Source organism: Bombina bombina, chromosome 10 (assembly GCF_027579735.1).
Source record: "Bombina bombina isolate aBomBom1 chromosome 10, aBomBom1.pri, whole genome shotgun sequence".
Classification (NCBI taxonomy): Eukaryota; Metazoa; Chordata; class Amphibia; order Anura; family Bombinatoridae; genus Bombina; species Bombina bombina.
Window position 1 is genome coordinate 180,328,237 of NC_069508.1, and position 21,709 is coordinate 180,349,945.

At 40.6% G+C, this 21,709-nt stretch overlaps 1 protein-coding gene across 2 annotated transcripts in view; it reads right to left on the bottom strand.

Annotated features, from left to right (window-relative positions):
* Positions 1-21,709, bottom strand: part of EIF2B3 (eukaryotic translation initiation factor 2B subunit gamma) — an 89,696-nt gene that overhangs the window by 30,577 nt on the left and 37,410 nt on the right. For both annotated transcript variants that reach the window (XM_053693555.1, XM_053693554.1), the window contains exons 8-9: positions 12,765-12,955; positions 11,750-11,827 (exon numbers count right to left, since the gene is read on the bottom strand). In XM_053693555.1, coding sequence (XP_053549530.1) covers positions 11,750-11,827; positions 12,765-12,955 — 269 coding nt within the window. The remainder of the gene's footprint in view (positions 1-11,749; positions 11,828-12,764; positions 12,956-21,709) is intronic.

The following is a 21,709-nucleotide window of genomic DNA, read 5'->3' on the forward strand; positions in this document are numbered from 1 at the left end:
TGATTAAAAAACCAGGGCGGGCCGTGGACCGGACACACCGTTGGAGAAAGAAATTTATCAGGTAAACATAAATTCTGTTTTCTCCAACATAGGTGTGTCCGGTCCACGGCGTCATCCTTACTTGTGGGAACCAATACCAAAGCTTTAGGACACGGATGAAGGGAGGGAGCAAATCAGGTCACCTAAATGGAAGGCACCACGGCTTGCAAAACCTTTCTCCCAAAAATAGCCTCAGAAGAAGCAAAAGTATCAAACTTGTAAAATTTGGTAAAAGTGTGCAGTGAAGACCAAGTCGCTGCCCTACATATCTGATCAACAGAAGCCTCGTTCTTGAAGGCCCATGTGGAAGCCACAGCCCTAGTGGAATGAGCTGTGATTCTTTCGGGAGGCTGCCGTCCGGCAGTCTCGTAAGCCAATCTGATGATGCTTTTAATCCAAAAAGAGAGAGAGGTAGAAGTTGCTTTTTGACCTCTCCTTTTACCTGAATAAACAACAAACAAGGAAGATGTTTGTCTAAAATCCTTTGTAGCATCTAAATAGAATTTTAGAGCGCGAACAACATCCAAATTGTGCAACAAGCGTTCCTTCTTTGAAACTGGTTTCGGACACAGAGAAGGTACGATAATCTCCTGGTTAATGTTTTTGTTAGAAACAACTTTTGGAAGAAAACCAGGTTTAGTACGTAAAACCACCTTATCTGCATGGAACACCAGATAAGGAGGAGAACACTGCAGAGCAGATAATTCTGAAACTCTTCTAGCAGAAGAAATTGCAACTAAAAACAAAACTTTCCAAGATAATAACTTAATATCAACGGAATGTAAGGGTTCAAACGGAACCCCCTGAAGAACTGAAAGAACTAAATTGAGACTCCAAGGAGGAGTCAAAGGTTTGTAAACAGGCTTGATTCTAACCAGAGCCTGAACAAAGGCTTGAACATCTGGCACAGCTGCCAGTTTTTTGTGAAGTAACACCGACAAGGCAGAAATCTGTCCCTTCAGGGAACTTGCCGATAATCCTTTTTCCAATCCTTCTTGAAGGAAGGATAGAATCCTAGGAATCTTAACCTTGTCCCAAGGGAATCCTTTAGATTCACACCAACAGATATATTTTTTCCAAATTTTGTGGTAAATCTTTCTAGTTACAGGCTTTCTGGCCTGAACAAGAGTATCGATAACAGAATCTGAGAAACCTCGCTTCGATAAAATCAAGCGTTCAATCTCCAAGCAGTCAGCTGGAGTGAAACCAGATTCGGATGTTCGAACGGACCCTGAACAAGAAGGTCTCGTCTCAAAGGTAGCTTCCAAGGTGGAGCCGATGACATATTCACCAGATCTGCATACCAAGTCCTGCGTGGCCACGCAGGAGCTATCAAGATCACCGACGCCCTCTCCTGATTGATCCTGGCTACCAGCCTGGGGATGAGAGGAAACGGCGGGAACACATAAGCTAGTTTGAAGGTCCAAGGTGCTACTAGTGCATCCACTAGAGCCGCCTTGGGATCCCTGGATCTGGACCCGTAGCAAGGAACTTTGAAGTTCTGACGAGAGGCCATCAGATCCATGTCTGGAATGCCCCATCGTTGAGTGACTTGGGCAAAGATTTCCGGATGGAGTTCCCACTCCCCCGGATGCAATGTCTGACGACTCAGAAAATCCGCTTCCCAATTTTCCACTCCCGGGATGTGGATAGCAGACAGGTGGCAGGAGTGAGACTCCGCCCATAGAATAATCTTGGTCACTTCTTCCATCGCTAGGGAACTCCTTGTTCCCCCCTGATGGTTGATGTACGCAACAGTCGTCATGTTGTCTGATTGAAACCGTATGAACTTGGTCCTCGCTAGCTGAGGCCAAGCCTTGAGAGCATTGAATATCGCTCTCAGTTCCAGAATATTTATCGGTAGAAGAGATTCTTCCCGAGACCAAAGACCCTGAGCTTTCAGGGATCCCCAGACCGCGCCCCAGCCCATCAGACTGGCGTCGGTCGTGACAATGACCCACTCTGGTCTGCGGAATGTCATCCCTCGTGACAGGTTGTCCAGGGACAGCCACCAACGGAGTGAGTCTCTGGTCCTCTGATTTACTTGTATCTTTGGAGACAAGTCTGTATAGTCCCCATTCCACTGACTGAGCATGCACAGTTGTAATGGTCTTAGATGAATGCGCGCAAAAGGAACTATGTCCATTGCCGCTACCATCAACCCGATCACTTCCATGCACTGAGCTACGGAAGGAAGAGGAACGGAATGAAGTATTCGACAAGAGTCCAGAAGTTTTGTCTTTCTGGCCTCTGTTAGAAAAATCCTCATTTCTGAGGAGTCTATAATTGTTCCCAAGAAGGGAACCCTTGTTGACGGGGATAGAGAACTCTTTTCCACGTTCACTTTCCAGCCGTGCGATCTGAGAAAGGCCAGGACGATGTCCGTGTGAGCCTTTGCTCGAGGGAGGGACGACGCTTGAATCAGAATGTCGTCCAGGTAAGGTACTACTGCAATGCCCCTTGGTCTTAGCACCGCTAGAAGGGACCCTAGTACCTTTGTGAAAATCCTTGGAGCAGTGGCTAATCCGAAAGGAAGCGCCACGAACTGGTAATGTTTGTCCAGGAATGCAAACCTTAGGAACCGATGATGTTCCTTGTGGATAGGAATATGTAGATACGCATCCTTTAAATCCACCGTGGTCATGAATTGACCTTCCTGGATGGAAGGAAGGATAGTTCGAATGGTTTCCATCTTGAACGATGGGACCTTGAGAAATTTGTTTAAGATCTTGAGATCTAGGATTGGTCTGAACGTTCCCTCTTTTTTGGGAACTATGAACAGATTGGAGTAGAACCCCATCCCTTGTTCTCTCAATGGAACAGGATGAATCACTCCCATTTTTAACAGGTCTTCTACACAATGTAAGAACGCCTGTCTTTTTATGTGGTCTGAAGACAACTGAGACCTGTGGAACCTCCCCCTTGGGGGAAGTCCCTTGAATTCCAGAAGATAACCCTGGGAGACTATTTCTAGCGCCCAAGGATCCAGAACATCTCTTGCCCAAGCCTGAGCGAAGAGAGAGAGTCTGCCCCCCACCAGATCCGGTCCCGGATCGGGGGCCGATATTTCATGCTGTCTTGGTAGCAGTGGCAGGTTTCTTGGCCTGCTTTCCCTTGTTCCAGCCTTGCATTGGTCTCCAAGCTGGCTTGGCCTGAGAAGTATTACCCTCTTGCTTAGAGGACGTAGCACCTTGGGCTGGTCCGTTTTTACGAAAGGGACGAAAATTAGGTCTATTTTTTGCCTTGAAAGGCCGATCCTGAGGAAGGGCATGGCCCTTACCCCCAGTGATATCAGAGATAATCTCTTTCAAGTCAGGACCAAACAGCGTTTTCCCCTTGAAAGGAATGTTTAGTAGCTTGTTCTTGGAAGACGCATCAGCCGACCAAGATTTCAACCAAAGCGCTCTGCGCGCCACAATAGCAAACCCAGAATTCTTAGCCGCTAACTTAGCCAATTGCAAAGAGGCGTCTAGAGTGAAAGAATTAGCCAATTTGAGAGCATTGACTCTGTCCATAATCTCCTCATAAGGAGGAGAGTCACTATCGAGCACCTTAATCAGTTCATCAAACCAGAAATATGCGGCTGTAGTGACAGGGACAATGCATGAAATGGGTTGTAGAAGGTAACCCTGCTGAACAAACATCTTTTTAAGCAAACCTTCTAATTTTTTATCCATAGGATCTTTGAAAGCACAACTATCCTCTATGGGAATAGTGGTGCGTTTGTTTAAAGTAGAAACCGCTCCCTCGACCTTGGGGACTGACTGCCATAAGTCCTTTCTGGGGTCGACCATAGGAAACAATTTTTTAAATATGGGGGGAGGGACGAAAGGAATACCGGGCCTTTCCCATTCTTTATTAACAATGTCCGCCACCCGCTTGGGTATAGGAAAAGCTTCTGGGAGCCCCGGCACCTCTAGGAACTTGTCCATTTTACATAGTTTCTCTGGGATGACCAAATTTTCACAATCATCCAGAGTGGATAATACCTCCTTAAGCAAAATGCGGAGATGTTCCAATTTAAATTTAAAAGTAATCACATCAGATTCAGCCTGCTGAGAAATGTTCCCTAAATCAGTAATTTCTCCCTCAGACAAAACCTCCCTGGCCCCCTCAGATTGGGTTAGGGGCCCTTCAGAGATATTAATATCAGCGTCGTCATGCTCTTCAGTAACTAAAACAGAGCATCCACGCTTACGCTGACAAGGGTTCATTTTGGCTAAAATGTTTTTGACAGAATTATCCATTACAGCCGTTAATTGTTGCATAGTAAGGAGTATTGGCGCGCTAGATGTACTAGGGGCCTCCTGAGTGGGCAAGACTCGTGTAGACGAAGGAGGGAATGATGCAGAACCATGCTTACTCCCCTCACTTGAGGAATCATCTTGGGCATCATTGTCATTATCACATAAATCACATTTATTTAAATGAATAGGAATTCTGGCTTCCCCACATTCAGAACACAGTCTATCTGGTAGTTCAGACATGTTAAACAGGCATAAACTTGATAAGAAAGTACAAAAAACGTTTTGAAATAAAACCGTTACTGTCACTTTAAATTTTAAACTGAACACACTTTATTACTGCAATTGCGAAAAAACATGAAGGAATTGTTCAAAATTCACCAAACTTTCACCACAGTGTCTTAAAGCCTTGAAAATATTGCACACCAATTTTGGAAGCTTTAACCCTTAAAATAACGGAACCGGAGCCGTTTTAAGCTTTAACCCCTTTACAGTCCCTGGTATCTGCTTTGCTGAGACCCAACCAAACCCAAAGGGGAATACGATACCAAATGACGCCTTCAGAAGTCTTTTATAAGTATCAGAGCTCCTCTCACATGCGACTGCATGCCATGCCTCTCAAAAACAAGTGCGCAACACCGGCGCGAAAATGAGACTCTGCCTATGCTTTGGGAAAGCCCCTAAAGAATAAGGTGTCTAAAACAGTGCCTGCCGATATTATTATATCAAAATACCCAGAATAAATGATTCCTCAAGGCTAAATAAGTGTTAATATCAATCGATTTAGCCCAAAAAAAAAAAGGTCTACAGTCTAAATAAGCCCTTGTGAAGCCCTTATTTACAATCGTAATAAACATGGCTTACCGGATCCCATAGGGAAAATGACAGCTTCCAGCATTACATCGTCTTGTTAGAATGTGTCATACCTCAAGCAGCAAAGGACTGCAAACTGTTCCCCCAACTGAAGTTAATTGCTCTCAACAGTCCTGTGTGGAACAGCCATGGATTTTAGTTACGGTTGCTAAAATCATTTTCCTCATACAAACAGAATTCTTCATCTCTTTTCTGTTTCTGAGTAAATAGTACGTACCAGCACTATTTGAAAATAACAAACTCTTGATTGAATAATGAAAAACTACAGTTAAACACTAAAAAACTCTAAGCCATCTCCGTGGAGATGTTGCCTGTACAACGGCAAAGAGAATGACTGGGGTAGGCGGAGCCTAGGAGGGATCATGTGACCAGCTTTGCTGGGCTCTTTGCCATTTCCTGTTGGGGAGGAGAATATCCCACAAGTAAGGATGACGCCGTGGACCGGACACACCTATGTTGGAGAAAGTTTAATTTTGACTTAACTGTCCCTTTAAACTTCAGAAGCTTCTCAATAATTCCACCAAAGCAATTAGCTGAGAGCATCTACATAAAACACAGCGTTAAAAAGAAACCTAAAAGTGAAATGAGGAAATGATAAGTAAGTGTACATACATATGCAGTGGAACACTTATAAGATCACGTATACACACAAACAACTACACATCCATATGTGACCTTTGTGTAATTGGCAATCTTTTTATTTCCTTCGCCACACATCCCCCATATCCTTCTGCAGTAAGGCCTCACTATATATGCAGTTAACAAATGAATAATAGGAGCGCCTACAGGCTAAAGGGTGATGTTAGGCTATTCACATAAGTAAAAATAAATACATTTATTGTAACAAATAAAAACACACAAAAAATATAACTTCACAAGGTCCCACATATTTTCCGTTTTCTTTTTTTCTATTTTTATTCTTAAAGTGAAGGTCAATTTTGATGAATTAGTGGCCGGTTTTTAATAATCCTATTAAAAACAAGGGCACTTTAGTTCATCAAAACTGTAATTTCACTGTTTTCTTCAAAAACTTACCTTTTAATCCTGGCAGCCGCTCCAGCACTTCCTCTGCCCGTCGCAAGCCGTCTTCGCGGGTCCAAAATGACGAATCCGTCTTCCTCCAATCACGGCGTTGCATCAGGCCAAGATTCCCCCGGGGGGGGAGGGGGAGCCGTGATTGGAGGAAGCAGGATTCGTCATTTCTGATGTCTGCAGAGGCTTCTGACAGCCGGGGGAATCGCTGGAGCGGCTGCCAGGATTAAAAGGTAAATTTATGAAGAAAACAGTGAAATGTCAATTTTGATGAATTAAAGTGCCCTTGTTTTTAATAGGATTATTAAAAACTGGGCACTAATTCATCAAAATTGACCTTCACTTTAATTTTATTTTCATTATTTTTATATAGTGCACAATACATATAGACTAATTTTTTCTACTTTGGATTAACGCTTTTGGATATCACATCTGAGGATCATCTTTAGGGTTCAACTAAAGACATTTGGACTATACACCTTCCTGTAATCTACTACTGAGATTTGCTTTAACTAATCATTTATTTAATGATACGGATGTTTTTATTTGCTACAATAAATGTAATTATTTATACTTATGTGAGCAGTATTTGTCCGTTTAAATGATCTATTTGCTTTTCATAAATTAAAATGTATATATATATAAATTTAAAGCAATTGAGAACAAAATATCAAAATATAATTCTAAAAGAATATTTCTACAAACCAGGAGTGTCCAAACATTTAAAATTAAAGGGACATGAGACCCAAATGTTTTCTTTCATGACTTAGACAGAGCATACAATTTTAAACAACTTTCCAGTTTACTTCTATTATCAAATTTGCTTCATTCTTTTGGTATCATCAAGGAGCAGCAATGCACTACTGGTTTCTAACTGAATACATGGGTGAGCCAATGTCAGTTGGTATATAAATGCAGCCACCAATCAGCAGCAAGAACCTAGGTTCTTTGCTGCTCCTAAGCTTACTTAGATAGACCTTTCAGCAAAGGATAACAAGAGAATGAAGCAAATTAAATAGTATAAGTAAATTGGAAAGTTGTTTAAAATTGTATTCTCTATCTGAAACATCAATGTCTAATTATGACTTTACTGTCCCTTTAAGTCGAGAGTTGACCATTTTATTATGGGATATATATATATAACCAAACTCCAAACAAGTAATTCCTTAGCAAGTTTAGAGTTATAGCACAGCATTTGGGTGCACACAAACTTTCTGTTAGTTTCAATATCAAGTTAAAGCCCTAAAACTTAAGATTTGATTTTCAAAAAAAAAAAGTTTAGGGGACACTAAAGCCAAAGTTAAAGGGACACTGTACCCACATTTTTTCTTTTGTGATTCAGGTAGAGCATGCAATTTTAAGCAACTTTCTAATTTACTCCTATTTTCAAATGCTCTTTATTCTCTTGGTATCTTTATTTGAAATGCAAGAATGTAAGTTTAGATGCCGGCCCATTTTTGGTTAACAACCTAGGTTGTCCTTGCTGATTGGTGGATAAATGCATCCACCAATCAAAAACTGCTGTCCAGAGTTCTGAACCTAGAAAAAAGCTTAGATGCCTTCTTTTTCATATAAAGATAGCAAGAGAACGAAGAAAAATTGATAATAGGAGTAAATTAGAAAGTTGCTTAAAATTGCAAGCTCTATCTGAATCACAAAAGAAAAATTTTGGGTACAGTGTCCCTTTAAACTTTTTTAGGATTCCGATAGAGCAGCAATTTTAAGAGACTTTCCCATTTACTTCCATTCACCTAGATTATGAATTTTGCGCTAAACAGGGTGTGAAACAAATCGCGTTATTTTACTCTCCATAGCGCTGCCATTACGAGTTTCTGAAAAGCCTCCTTGTGCGTGCGATATGGTGGCATTAAGCACCATACCGCACAAAAGCCAAGGGCTGAGAATACGTGCTCGTGCACGCTTTCTCGCATAGACATCAATGGGTAGAGAGTGTTAGAAAAAAACCTAACGCTTGAAGTGCGAAATGGCGATCGCCGTAACGCAACTCCATTGATGTCTATGGGGGGGAAAAAAGTTACGTTTAAACACCCTAACATAAACCCCAAGTCTAAACACCCCTAATCTGCTGCCCCAGACATCGCTAACACTGACATAAAGTTATTAACCCCTAATCTACCGCTCTCGACATCGCCAACACCTAAATAAAGTTATTAACTCCTATTATGCTGCTCCCCGACATTGCTGCCCTTATAATAAAGCTATTAACCCCTATTTCCCCGCACTCCAACATCGCCGCCACTATAAAAAAGCTATTAACCCCTATTCCGCCGCTCCTTGACATCGCCACCTCTAAATAAAGTTATTAACCCCTAAAACTCTGGCCCCCCACATTTCCACCACTAAATAAACCTATTAACCCATAACCCCTGGCCCCCCACATCGCAAAACACTGAATTAAACTATTAACCCCTAAACCTAACACCACCTAACTTTAAATTACAATATAACTATATTTAAATAAATAAAAACTTACCTGTGAAATATAAATAAACCTAACATTAAACTATAAATTAATCTAACATAACTAATCTAATAAAATAAAATACTACCAATTAAAATATCTAAATTACAAATTTAAAAAACCTAACACTAAGAAAAACATTTTAAAAATCTAAATAACAACAACAAATATACAAATCCTACGAAAAATGTAACAAATCTAAGTTTACCAAAAATAATTAACACTAAAATCACAAAAATAAAAAACACTAAGATTAAAAAAATAAACGAAATTATCAAAAATAAAAACAATTACACATAATCTAATAGCCATATAAAAATAAAAAAGCCCCCCCCCCCCAAAATAAAAACACCCCCCCCTGGTTTCTCAACAGCCGGGCCGTGGCCCAGTACCGGGCCGTGATAGCCCTGCTGGTGGGCCCTGACCTGTCATGCCCCCACTGCACACTCTTACCCCACTGCACACAAGGGGCAGACTGAGACCAATCAAGGCCCCAGGAAAACTGTCTCACACTGACCCAAATGTATTCAAATGTATGCAAATGAACATGGTAGCCTCCCTGCCCTAACCCCAACAGGCCCATCAACCTCCAGAGCCAGGACCCCCAACATTAAGGGCTAAAGAAAGGGCCCCCAACCTTCAGGGCCAGACCTCACACTCCATGTCCCTCACAGTGACAGACCCTCGGCAGGACCCCCACACTCCAGGGCCCCCACTAAACCCACATTGAACTGCTTAGTTACTGATAGGGCAAATCCCTGCTGCTTACTATATATATATATATATATATATATACTGTATATATATATATATATATATATATATATATATATATATATAAAACTACCGGGCCCTGGACATGTCCAGCTAACATTTACCGGGCCTTGAGGTCACTTTGGTTGAGAACCACCTAGCCTACAATAAACTGCCAATAGCCCTTAAAAGGGCCTTTTGCAGAGCATTGCTCTAAAGAAATCAGTTCTTTTACCTGTAAAAAATACAAAGTCTCCCCAACAGTAAAACCCACCACCCAACCAACCCCTCAAAATAAAAAAACCTAACAATAAAAAAAACCTAAGCTACCACTAAAGGGGCATTTGTATGGACATTTAGCTCTTTTGCATTGCCCTGAAAGGGGCATTTAGCTCTTTTTCAAACCCCAAAAGCCATAATCTAAAAAAGAAAAACCCACCAAAAAAAACCCAACTAACACCACAGACAATCTATTCACAGTTTCTGAAGTCCGGACATCCATCTCCATCCAGGCGGCAAGGTCTTCATCCAGGCGGTGAGGTCTTCATCCATCCCGGGGGTGTCTTCTATCTTCATCCCGGCGGCACGGATCGGAGCCATCCTGGAAGCTGATCCCATCCTGCGACGAGCGTCCTCTTCATACGGTCGCCGCCGTACACTGAAGTTAAATGCAAGATATCCGTTTCAAAATGGCGTCCCTTGCATTCCTATTGGTTGATTTGATTCTTCAAATTCAAATCAGCCAATAGGATGAGAGCTACTGAAATCCTATTGGCTGTTCAAAACAGCCAATAGGATGAGAGCTACTGAAATCCTATTGGCTGATTTGAATATTTAAAATATTTTATATTTACTGTATTTAGAATAGTAAGGTTAGGTTAATTTATAGTTTAATGTTAGGTTTATATTTATTTCACAGATAAGTTTTTATTTATTTAAATTGAGTTATATTGTAAATTAAATTTAAAGTTGGGGGTGTTAGGTTTACGGGTTAATAGTTTAATTTAGTGTTTTGCAATGTGGGAGGCCAGAGGTTTAGGGGTTAATAACTTAATTTAGTGGCAGCGATCATGGGGAGCGGCGGAATAGGGGTTAATAGCTTTATTATAGTGGCAGCGATGATGGGGAGCGGCAGAATAGGGGTTAATACATTTATTATAGTGGTGACGATGTCGGAGAGCGGCGGTTTAGGGGTTAATATATTTAAATAGTGTTGGCGATGTGGGTGGGCAGCAGATATGGGGTTAATATATTTATTTAATAGTCGCGATGTGGGTGGGAGGCAGATTAGAGATTAATAGGTTTAATTTAGTGTTTGCGATGGGGGAGGGCAACGGTTTAGGGATTAATAGGTAGTTTATGGGTGTTAGTGTACTTTGTAACAGTTTAGTTATGAGTTTTGTGAAACATTTGTGTTACACAAAATCCATAACTACTGCTCTCAGATGGCGGTATGGATCGTGTCGGTATAAGCTGTAACGCAAGCATTTTAGCCTCACCGCATACCTGTAATACCGGCGCTATGGAAATCCCACGCAAAAACGTCATTTTTTTGAGTGCAGGATTGATGTTGCGTTACAGGCTAAAATGCCTGCAGTATAGCTATACCGACACGACTCGTAATATGCTTTCCTGGCCATTACGCTGAAATTGACATTTTTTCAGCGTTAAGAGCCGCAACGCAAAACTCGTTATCTAGGTGATTATCAATAGCTTAAAGGGACACTAAACCCAAATTTTTCTTTTGTGATTCAGATAGAGCATGCAATTTTAAGCAACTTTCTAATTTACTCCTATTACCAACTTTTCTTCATTCTCTTGGTATCTTTATTTGAAAAACAAGAATGTAAGTTTAGATGCCGGACCATTTTTGGTGAACAACCTGGGTTGTTCTTGCTGATTGGTGGATAAATTCACCAACCAATAAAGAAATGCTGTCCATGTTGCTGACAGGTTACCTGTCTCCACCTTGCAACCCTCACACACACGAAGAGAGACAGGAAATATGTTGTGTGTGCATTGGCTGGCATTCTCACCAGCACCAGCAGAAAGGGCTGTGCATCGCTTCCCAGATGCGGTCCCTTCTTAAGCTAAGACAAGTGCTTGTCTTATTTAGGATGTCAGCGGCTGGCTGCCTGTGAATTTATCATGGGCACTAAGGAGCCTAAAATTTACCGGTGGAGGGCCTTACACCGGCAGTAGGTTTCCGAACCCTGTTTTAAAGGGACAGTCAAATAAATTAAAGCAGGTAATGTTTGCATTACAATGTCCTTTAAAAACATAGCAGACAAGGAGTTCATCTCTCGCATGTCTCTAGCCTGCTCACCATCAGTTTGTCTGTAATCACTGCCGAAGAGTGAACACGAGGATCTTCACTGCACACATCACACAGCAATCGTGGGGCCTGGCAAGATAAAGAAGAAATAAGGGCACAGTGAGCAAGATTCAGTAACAAACTCTTTATATGTAATTCTATGCAGCTAGTTCACTTGCTGTAACTTTCTGATGTTTAGAGAATCAGTAACTTAGAATAACATACAAATTAGTGAGCCTGATGAGATAAGAGACTGTTTATCCCACTGAGGAGGTGATGAGCGAAACAGATGGGGTAATGTGCTATCGTACCCTTTATATAGTCTTTAAATGTTCTGCACTAGAACGAGTGAGTATCCCTAATATGTATCACTGCCTTACAAATTGTATCAAAGCCCCATTCTCTTACGCCCACGTGTATTTTCTAGGCAAATAACAAACTAGAATGTGTTTTAGCTTCATTTATACACAGGAATGAGGTACTCTATATCATGAGCTATTGGAACACTTTGTAAGTCCTATAGTAAGTTTACATTTCCATCACAGATACAATTGGTGGACCATCATAGACACAGGTTAAATGTTTTTACAACCAAATTCTCTGTCTACATAATTTCACTGCCCATTTATTTTCTTTAATAGGACATTAAACACTAAATGCATTTCACGCACCTCCCCCTAATATGGGTGCTGCCATTTTGAAACCTAGGTTACACTGCAGGTATCTGAAGGAGAGTTACTGCACACGTGCAAACACATCAGCACTGGAATGTAATGAGATAGATTTCAACATGGCGGCACATGTGACTATAGGGCGGAAGAGAATAACCTCAATACTATGCTAATAAAATCTATTTAGGGTTTAATATAATTCTAAGCCATAAACTAAATGAGCTGTGTTTTTTTTTTAAAGTTTATAAAATTCAGTTTATTAGCATAAAAGTAAAAAACGAAAACTACAAACTGCACAAAAATAAAATTAATTTAAAGTGCAGGATTTCCTGGGGAAGAATGATCTAGAGATTCACCTGTCTATTGGCCTCAATATATGTAGCTAAACTGTTCACTCGGTAGCACAGTTTTTCTTCAGCCACGTGCACATAACAGCGCAGTCTGTTCCCATGATACGGTTCTAACATGTCACCCCGATGGTCATTCCAGCACGACATATTCAGTGCAGTGTCTAGTAACGGGTCTTCCTTTATAAAGCTGTGGATATCTGTAATATACAACAGAACAAAGCTGAAACATTAAAGGGACATGAAACACAAAGTTTTTTTCAATTTTAAACAACTTCCAATTTACTTCTATTATCAAATTTTCTACGTTCTCTTGGTATATTTTGTTGAAAATCAGGGACATAAGCTCAGGAGCGTGCACTTCTGGAGCACAATATGGCAGCAATTTTGCAAGAATATTATTCTTTTCCAAGAGCACTATATAGCAGCACTATTCCCTGCCTTGTAGTGCTCCAAACAACTACCTAGGTATCTCTAGAACAAACAAGATAATAGATAATATAAGTATATTGGAAACATTTTTAAACATTGTATTCTCTGTATGAATCACAAAGGATTTTTGGGGGATTTCATATCCCTTTAAGCATACAGAATACTATGTATCAAATGGCAATTTGCAAATCGCTAAACTATTATATATGTGGCAAGTAGAAGGAGACTAAAACATGTACTTTCCTGTAACAGAACAGAAGTAAATTGGAAAAGTGTTAAAAAATATCAATGAAATATTTTTTTTTTTTTGCGTTTCATGTGCCTTTAAGGACCTACATCTCACAGAAATGTACCACACATACAATGTGATGAAATTGAATACAGATGTATTTAGGATCTTGCTGAAGCCAATCAAATGTTTCAGTCACCTAATGATTGCAGGATCCAACACCTGCATTATATCCAGCTAAACCATAAATACATTTGCAATCCGGTTCAAAGCTAGCATTTTTTTTTAAAGGGATGTGAAACCCAAAATGTTTCTTTCATGAATCAAATAGAGCCTGCAATTTTAAACAACTTTCTAACTTAATTCTAGTACCAATTTTTTTCCGTTCTCTTAGTATCTTTTGTCGAAAATCAGGGACATATGCTTAGGAGCCGGCCTATTTCTGGAGCACTATATGGCAATAGTTTTGCTAGAATGTTATCCATATGCAAGAGAACTAGAGGGCAGCACTAGTTCCTGCTATGTAATGCTCCAGATGCCTACCTAGGTATCTCTTCAACACAGAATATCACGGGAATTAAGCACATTTCATAATAGAAGTAAATTGGAAACTTTTCTAAAATGGTTTGCTCTGTCTGAGTCACAAAAGGACATTTCTCGGTTTCATATCCCTTTAAGTAGCATACAGTACACAAGCTACCACCTTATACCTTATTCAGCAAGTGTTACACACTTTATAAAATACAGAGCTACGAACAAGAGCAGTAATGGCGTTTTACAAAAACAGCAGAATCAGCAACTCACAAAGAGTCATTAAAATGGATGAGTGACACTAAGTGTGCTTAAAACATTCTATTATCTATATGAAGAGCAGTATTTAAATACACAGAAAAAAAGCTTCTTTGCCTACATAAAATATGAAACAAAAGCTTTTTACCAGATTACATGTGTAGTGGTTTTTAACGTTCCCGCGCTAACGCCGCTATAAGCAAGCTTTTGGTGCGTGTCTAGTAGCCCTCGTATTACAAGTGGAAAGTAAAAAGGTCACTTGTGCGCTAACCAGATGTGCTCAAAAAGCCAAACTTAGAATATTGCGAACGCATTAATGTATTCGCCATGAAAGTAAGAGGATTAAAAAAGTGGAAAAACCCAAACACCCTACTCGCACATAAACCCGATCGCATATTCTTAAGTGCGCTAACCCAACATGAAAATATTAATATTTCACATTACAATGATCTTCACATAGTAGAATACATTGTATTTATTCATAAAAACATATTTCAACATATATCTGATGATCTATATATATATATATATATATATATATATATATATATATATATATATATATATATATATATATATATATATATATTTATAAATATGGATATATACAGATAAATATAGGAATATATATTTATTAATACATAGAACATATTCTGCTATGAGCAAAACATTGAACTGTGACATATTTAAAGCAAATGCACAACATAACACTTTATTAAATATGAAAACTGCATTAATATGATCTTTCATGTTTTCATTTTGTTAACTGCCAAGGGCTGCAATGCACATATATATGTATATATATATATATATATATATATATATATATATATATATATATATATGTCTATATATGTGTATTCATGTGTTTATATAGGTCTGTAAATACATATAGACACATATAAATACATATGTACTAGGGCTGGGCGATTTTGGACCCAAAAAATTGCGATCGCGATTTTCTTATAAATTAATATAACACCTTAATTTTTCAATTAAAAAAACACAATTTATGATTACCTGATAAATTTATTTCTTTTGTGGTGTATCCAGTCCACGGATCATCCATTACTTGTTGGATAATCTCATTCCCAACAGGAAGTTGCAAGAGGACACCCACAGCAGAGCTGTTATATAGTTCCTCCCCTAACTGCCATATCCAGTCATTCGTCCGAAAACACGCAGAGAAAGGAGAAACCATAGGGTGCAGTGGTGACTGTAGTTTAAATGAAAAAAATACCTGCCTTAAAATGACAGGGCGAGCCGTGGACTGGATACACCACAAGAGAAATAAATTTATCAGGTAAGCATAAATTGTGTTTTCTCTTGTAAGGTGTATCCAGTCCACGGATCATCCATTACTTGTGGGATACCAATACCAAAGCTAAAGTACACGGATGAAGGGAGGGACAAGGCAGGTACCACTGCCTGTAAAACCTTTCTCCCAAAAATAGCCTCCGAAGAAGCAAAAGTATCAAATTTGTAGAATTTTGAAAAAGTATGAAGCGAAGACCAAGTCGCCGCCTTGCAAATCTGTTCAACAGAAGCCTCATTTTTAAAGGCCCAAGTGGAAGCCACAGCTCTAGTAGAATGAGCTGTAATCCTTTCAGGAGGCTGCTGGCCAACAGTCTCATAGGATAAGCGGATTATGCTTCTTAGCCAAAAAGAAAGAAAGAGAGGTTGCCGAAGCCTTTTGACCTCTCCTCTGTCCAGAGTAGACAACAAACAAAGTAGATGTTTGACAAAAATCTTTAGTAGCTTGTAAGTAAATCTTTAAAGCACGAACCACGTCCAGATTGTGTAATAGACGTTCCTTCTTTGAAGAAGGATTAGGACACAAGAATGGAACAACAATCTCTTGATTGATATTCTTGTTAGATACCACCTTAGGTAAAAACCCAGGTTTGGTACGCAGGACTACCTTATCCGTATGGAAGATCAGATAAGGAGAATCACATTGTAAAGCAGATAACTCGGAGACTCTACGAGCCAAGGAAATAGCTACCAAAAACAGAACTTTCCAAGATAAAAGTTTGATATCTATGGAATGAAGAGGTTCTAACGGAACTCCTTGAAGAACCTTAAGAACCAAATTTAAGCTCCATGGGGGAGCAACAGCTTTAAACACAGGCTTGATTCTAACCAAAGCCTGACAAAATGCCTGAACGTCTGGAACATCTGCCAGACGCTTGTGCAAAAGAATAGACAGAGCAGAAATCTGTCCCTTTAAGGAACTAGCTGACAATCCTTTTTCCAAACCATCTTGGAGAAAAGATAATATCCTGGGAATCCTAACCCTTGGATTCACACCAATAAAGATATGTACGCCATATTTTATGGTAAATTTTCCTGGTGACTGGCTTTCGTGCCTGTATTAAGGTATCAATGACTGACTCTGAGAAGCCAAGCTTTGATAAAATCAAGCGTTCAATCTCCAGGCAGTCAGTCTCAGAGAAATTAGATTTGGATGGTTGAATGGACCCTAAAGTAGAAGGTCCTGTCTCAGAGGCAGAGTCCATGGTGGAAAGGATGACATGTCCACCAGATCTGCATACCAGGTCCTGCGTGGCCACGCAGGCGCTATCAAAATCACCGATGCTCTCTCCTGCTTGACCTTGGCAATCAGTCGAGGGAGCAGAGGAAACGGTGGAAACACATAAGCCAGGTTGAAAGACCAGGGCGCTGCTAGAGCATCTATTAGCGTCGCCTTGGGATCCCTGGACCTGGATCCGTAACAAGGAAGCTTGGCGTTCTAGCGAGACGCCATGAGATCCAGTTCTGGTTTGCCCCAATGATGAATCAATTGTGCAAACACCTCCGGATGGAGTTCCCACTCTCCCGGATGAAAAGTCTGACGACTTAAAAAATCCGCCTCCCAGTTCTCTACACCTGGGATATGGATAGCTGATAGGTGGCAAGAGTGAGTCTCTGCCCAGCGAATTATCTTTGAGACTTCTAACATCGCTAGGGAACTTCTTGTTCCCCCTTGATGGTTGATGTAAGCCACAGTCGTGATGTTGTCCGACTGAAATCTGATGTACCTCAGAGTTGCTAACTGAGGCCAAGCCTGAAGAGCATTGAATATCGCTCTTCCAGAATATTTATTGGAAGGAGTGTCTCCTCCTGAGTCCACGATCCCTGAGCCTTCAGGGAGTTCCAGACTGCACCCCAACCTAGAAGGCTGGCATCTGTTGTTACAATTGTCCAATCTGGCCTGCGAAAGGTCATACCTTTGGACAGATGGACCCGAGATAGCCACCAGAGAAGAGAATCCCTGGTCTCTTGATCCAGATTTAGTAGAGGGGACAAATCTGTGTAATCCCCGTTCCACTGACTGAGCATGCATAGTTGCAGCGGTCTGAGATGTAGGCGTGCAAACGGCACTATGTCCATTGCCGCTACCATTAAGCCGATTATTTCCATGCACTGAGCCACCGAAGGGCGCGGAATGGAATGAAGAACACGGCAGGAATTTAGAAGCTTTGATAACCTGGACTCCGTCAGGTAAATTTTCATTTCTACAGAATCTATCAGAGTCCCTAGGAAGGAAACTCTTGTGAGTGGGGATAGAGAACTCTTTTCCTCGTTCACTTTCCACCCATGCGATCTCAGAAATGCCAGTACTATGTCCGTATGAGACTTGGCAATTTGGAATCCTGTATCAGGATGTCGTCTAAATAAGGGGCCACTGCTATGCCCCGCGGCCTTAGGACCGCCAGAAGCGACCCTAGAACCTTCGTAAAGATTCTTGGGGCTGTAGCTAATCCAAAGGGAAGAGCTACAAACTGGTAATGCCTGTCTAGAAAGGCAAACCTCAAAAACCGATGATGATCTTTGTTATCGGAATGTGAAGATAAGCATCCTTTAAATCCACTGTAGTCATATATTGACCCTCCTGGATCATAGGTAGGATGGTACGAATAGTTTCCATCTTGAATGATGGAACTCTGAGGAATTTGTTTAAGAGCTTTAGATCCAAAATTGGTCTGAAGGTTCCCTCTTTTTTGGGAACCACAAACAGATTTGAGTAAAAACCCTGTCCCTGTTCCTCCTTTGGAACTGGATGGATCACTCCCATAACTAGGAGGTCTCGTACACAGTGTAAGAATGCCTCTCTCTTTATCTGGTTTGCAGATAATTGTGAAAGGTGAAATCTCCCTTTTGGGGGGGAAGCTTTGAAGTCCAGAAGATATCCCTGGGATATAATTTCCAACACCCAGGGATCCTGGACATCTCTTGCCCACGCCTGGGCGAAGAGCGAAAGTCTGCCCCCTACTAGATCCGTTACCGGATAGGGGGCCGTTCCTTCATGCTGTCTTAGAGGCAGCAGCAGGCTTTTTGGCCTGCTTACCTTTGTCCCAGGTCTGGTTTGGTCTCCAGACCGTCTTGGACTGAGCAAAAGTTCCCTCTTGTTTGCATTAGAGGAAGTTGATGCCGCACTTGCCTTGAAGTTTCGAAAGGCACGAAAATTAGACTGTTTGGCCCTTGATTTGGACCTGTCCTGAGGAAGGGCATGACCTTTTCCTCCAGTGATATCAGCAATAATCTCCTTCAAACCAGGCCCGAATAGGGTCTGCCCCTTGAAGGGAATGTTAAGCAGCTTAGATTTTGAACTCACGTCAGCTGACCATGATTTAAACCATAGCGCCCTGCGCGCCTGTATAGCAAAGCCAGAATTCTTAGCCATTAGTTTAGTCAAATGAACAATGGCATCAGAAAACAAAGGAATTGGCTAGCTTAAGTGCTCTAAGCTTGCCAAGTATGTCATCCAATGGAGTCGCTACCTGTAAAGCCTCTTCCAGAGACTCAAACCAGAACGCTGCAGCAGCAGTGACAGGAGCAATGCATGCAAGGGGCTGTAGGATAAAACCTTATTGAATAAACATTTTCTTAAGGTAACCTTCTAATTTTTTTATCCATTGGATCTAAAAAAGCACAACTGTCCTCGACAGGGATAGTAGTACGCTTTGCTAAAGTAGAAACTGCTCCCTCAACCTTAGGAACTGTCTGTCATAAGTCCCGTGTGGAGGCGTCTATTGGAAACATTTTTCTAAAAATAGGAGGGGAAGAGAACATCACACCTGGTCTATCCCATTCCTTATTAATAATTTCTGTAAACCTTTTAGGTATTGGAAAAACATCAGTACACACCGGCACTGCATAGTATTTATCCAGTCTACACAATTTCTCTGGCACTGCAATTGTATCACAGTCATTCAGAGCAGCTAAAACCTCCCTGAGAAACACGCAGAGGTGTTCAAGCTTAAATTTAAATATAGAAATATGAGAATCAGGTTGCATCATCTTTCCTGAGTCAGAAACATTACCCACAGACTGAAGCTCTCCTTCCTCAGCTTCTGCATAATGTGAGGCAGTAACAGACATGGTTCTTAAAGCGTCAGTATGCTCTGCATTTCGTCTAACCCCAGAGCTATCTCGCTTACCTCTAAATTCAGGTAGTCTGGCTAATACCGCTGACAGTGTATTATCCATGACTGCCGCCATGTCTTGTAAAGTAATCGCTATGGGCGCCCTAGATGTACTTGGCGCCATTTGAGCGTGAGTCCCTTGAGCGGGAGTCAAAGGATCTGACACGTGGGGAGAGTTAGTCGGCATAACTTCCCCCTCGTCAGATTCCTCTGGTGATCATTTTTTTTTAAAGACAGAATATGATCTTTATTGCTTAAAGTGAAATCAGTACATTTGGTACACATTCTAAGAGGGGGTTCCACCATGGCTTTTAAACATAATGAACAAGGAGTTTCCTCTATGTCAGACATGTTTGTACAGACTAGCAATGAGACTAGCAAGCTTGGAAAACACTTTAAATCAAGTTAACAAGCAAATATAAAAAATGGTACTGTGCCTTTAAGAGAAACAAATTTTGTCAAAATTTGAAAAACAGTGAAAAAAGGCAGTAAATCAAACAAAATTTTTACAGTGTATGTAATAAGTTAACAGAGCATTGCACCCACTTGCAAATGAATGATTAACCCCTTCATTCAAAAAACGGATCAAAAAAACAATATAGACGTTTTTTAACAGACACAACAAACTGCCACAGCCTGCTGTGGCCCTACCTTCCCCAATAAACGACTTTGGAAAGCCTTTGAGCCCTTTAGAGATGTCCTATAGCATACAGGGGACTCCTGAGGGAAGCTGGATGTCACAGTTTGTAATTTTAACTGCAACAACGGTAACTTTTATACTACAACAGTGGAAAGCCTCAGGAAACTGTTTCTAGGCAAAATTTAAGCCAGCCATGTGGAAAAAACTAGGCCCCAATAAAGTTTTATCACCAAAGCATATATAAAAACGATTAAACATGCCAGCAAACGTTTTATATTGCAATTTTATAAGGGTATTACCCCTGAGAGTAAGCATGATACCAGTTGCTATTAACTCACTGTATTCAGGCTTAACTTACATTAATCCGGTATCAGCAGCATTTTCTAGCATTTTCCATTTCTAGAAAAAATTGTAACTGCACATACCTCATAGCAGAGTAACCTGCACGCCATTCTTCCGCTGAAGTTACCTCTCTCCACAGACATATGTGAGAACAGCAATGAATCTTAGTTACAACCTGCTAAGATCATAGAAAACTCGGGCAGATTCTTCTTCTATTTACTGCCTGGGATAAAATAGTACAACTCCGGTACCATTTTATATAACAAACTTTTGATTGAAGATAAAAAACTAACTATATTTCACCACTCTCTCTTACTACCTCCATGCGTGTTGAGAGTTGCAAGAGAATGACTGGATATGGCAGTTAGGGGAGGAGCTATATAACAACTCTGCTGTGGGTGTCCTCTTGCAACTTCCTGTTGGGAATGAGAATAGCCCACAAGTAATGGATGATCCGTGGACTGGATACACCTTACAAGAGAAACTTATTTAAAGGGACCGTCAAGTCCCAAAACATTTTTCATGATTTAAATAGGGCATGTAATTTTAAACAACTTCCCAATTTACTTTTATCACCAATTTTGCTTTGTTCTCTTGGTGTTCTTAGTTAAAAGCTAAACCTAGGTGGTTCATATGCTAATTTCTTAGACCTTGAAGACTGCCTCTAATCTGAATGAATTTTGACCACTAGAGGGCATTAGTTCATGTGTTTCATATAGATAACATTGAGCTCATGCATGTGAAGTGACCTAGGAGTGAGCATTGATTGGCTAAATTGCAAGTCTGTCAAAATAACTGAAATAAGGGCCAGTTTGCAGAGGCATAGATACAAGGTAATCACAGAGAGAAAACGTGTATTATGATTACAGTGTTGGTTATGCAAAATTGGGGAATGGGTAATAAAGGGATTTTCTTTCATTTTAAACAACATAAATTCTGGTGTTGACTGTCCCTTTAACACTACAGAATCTTAATGTACATGTTTCTCAATGTCCAATACACTGTTGGAGCATAAAAATACAAACCACAAAATAGTTCAAATAAAATTAGCTGCCTGCGCTGGTTACATAGTAGCCACTAGCCAGTTCTTAGG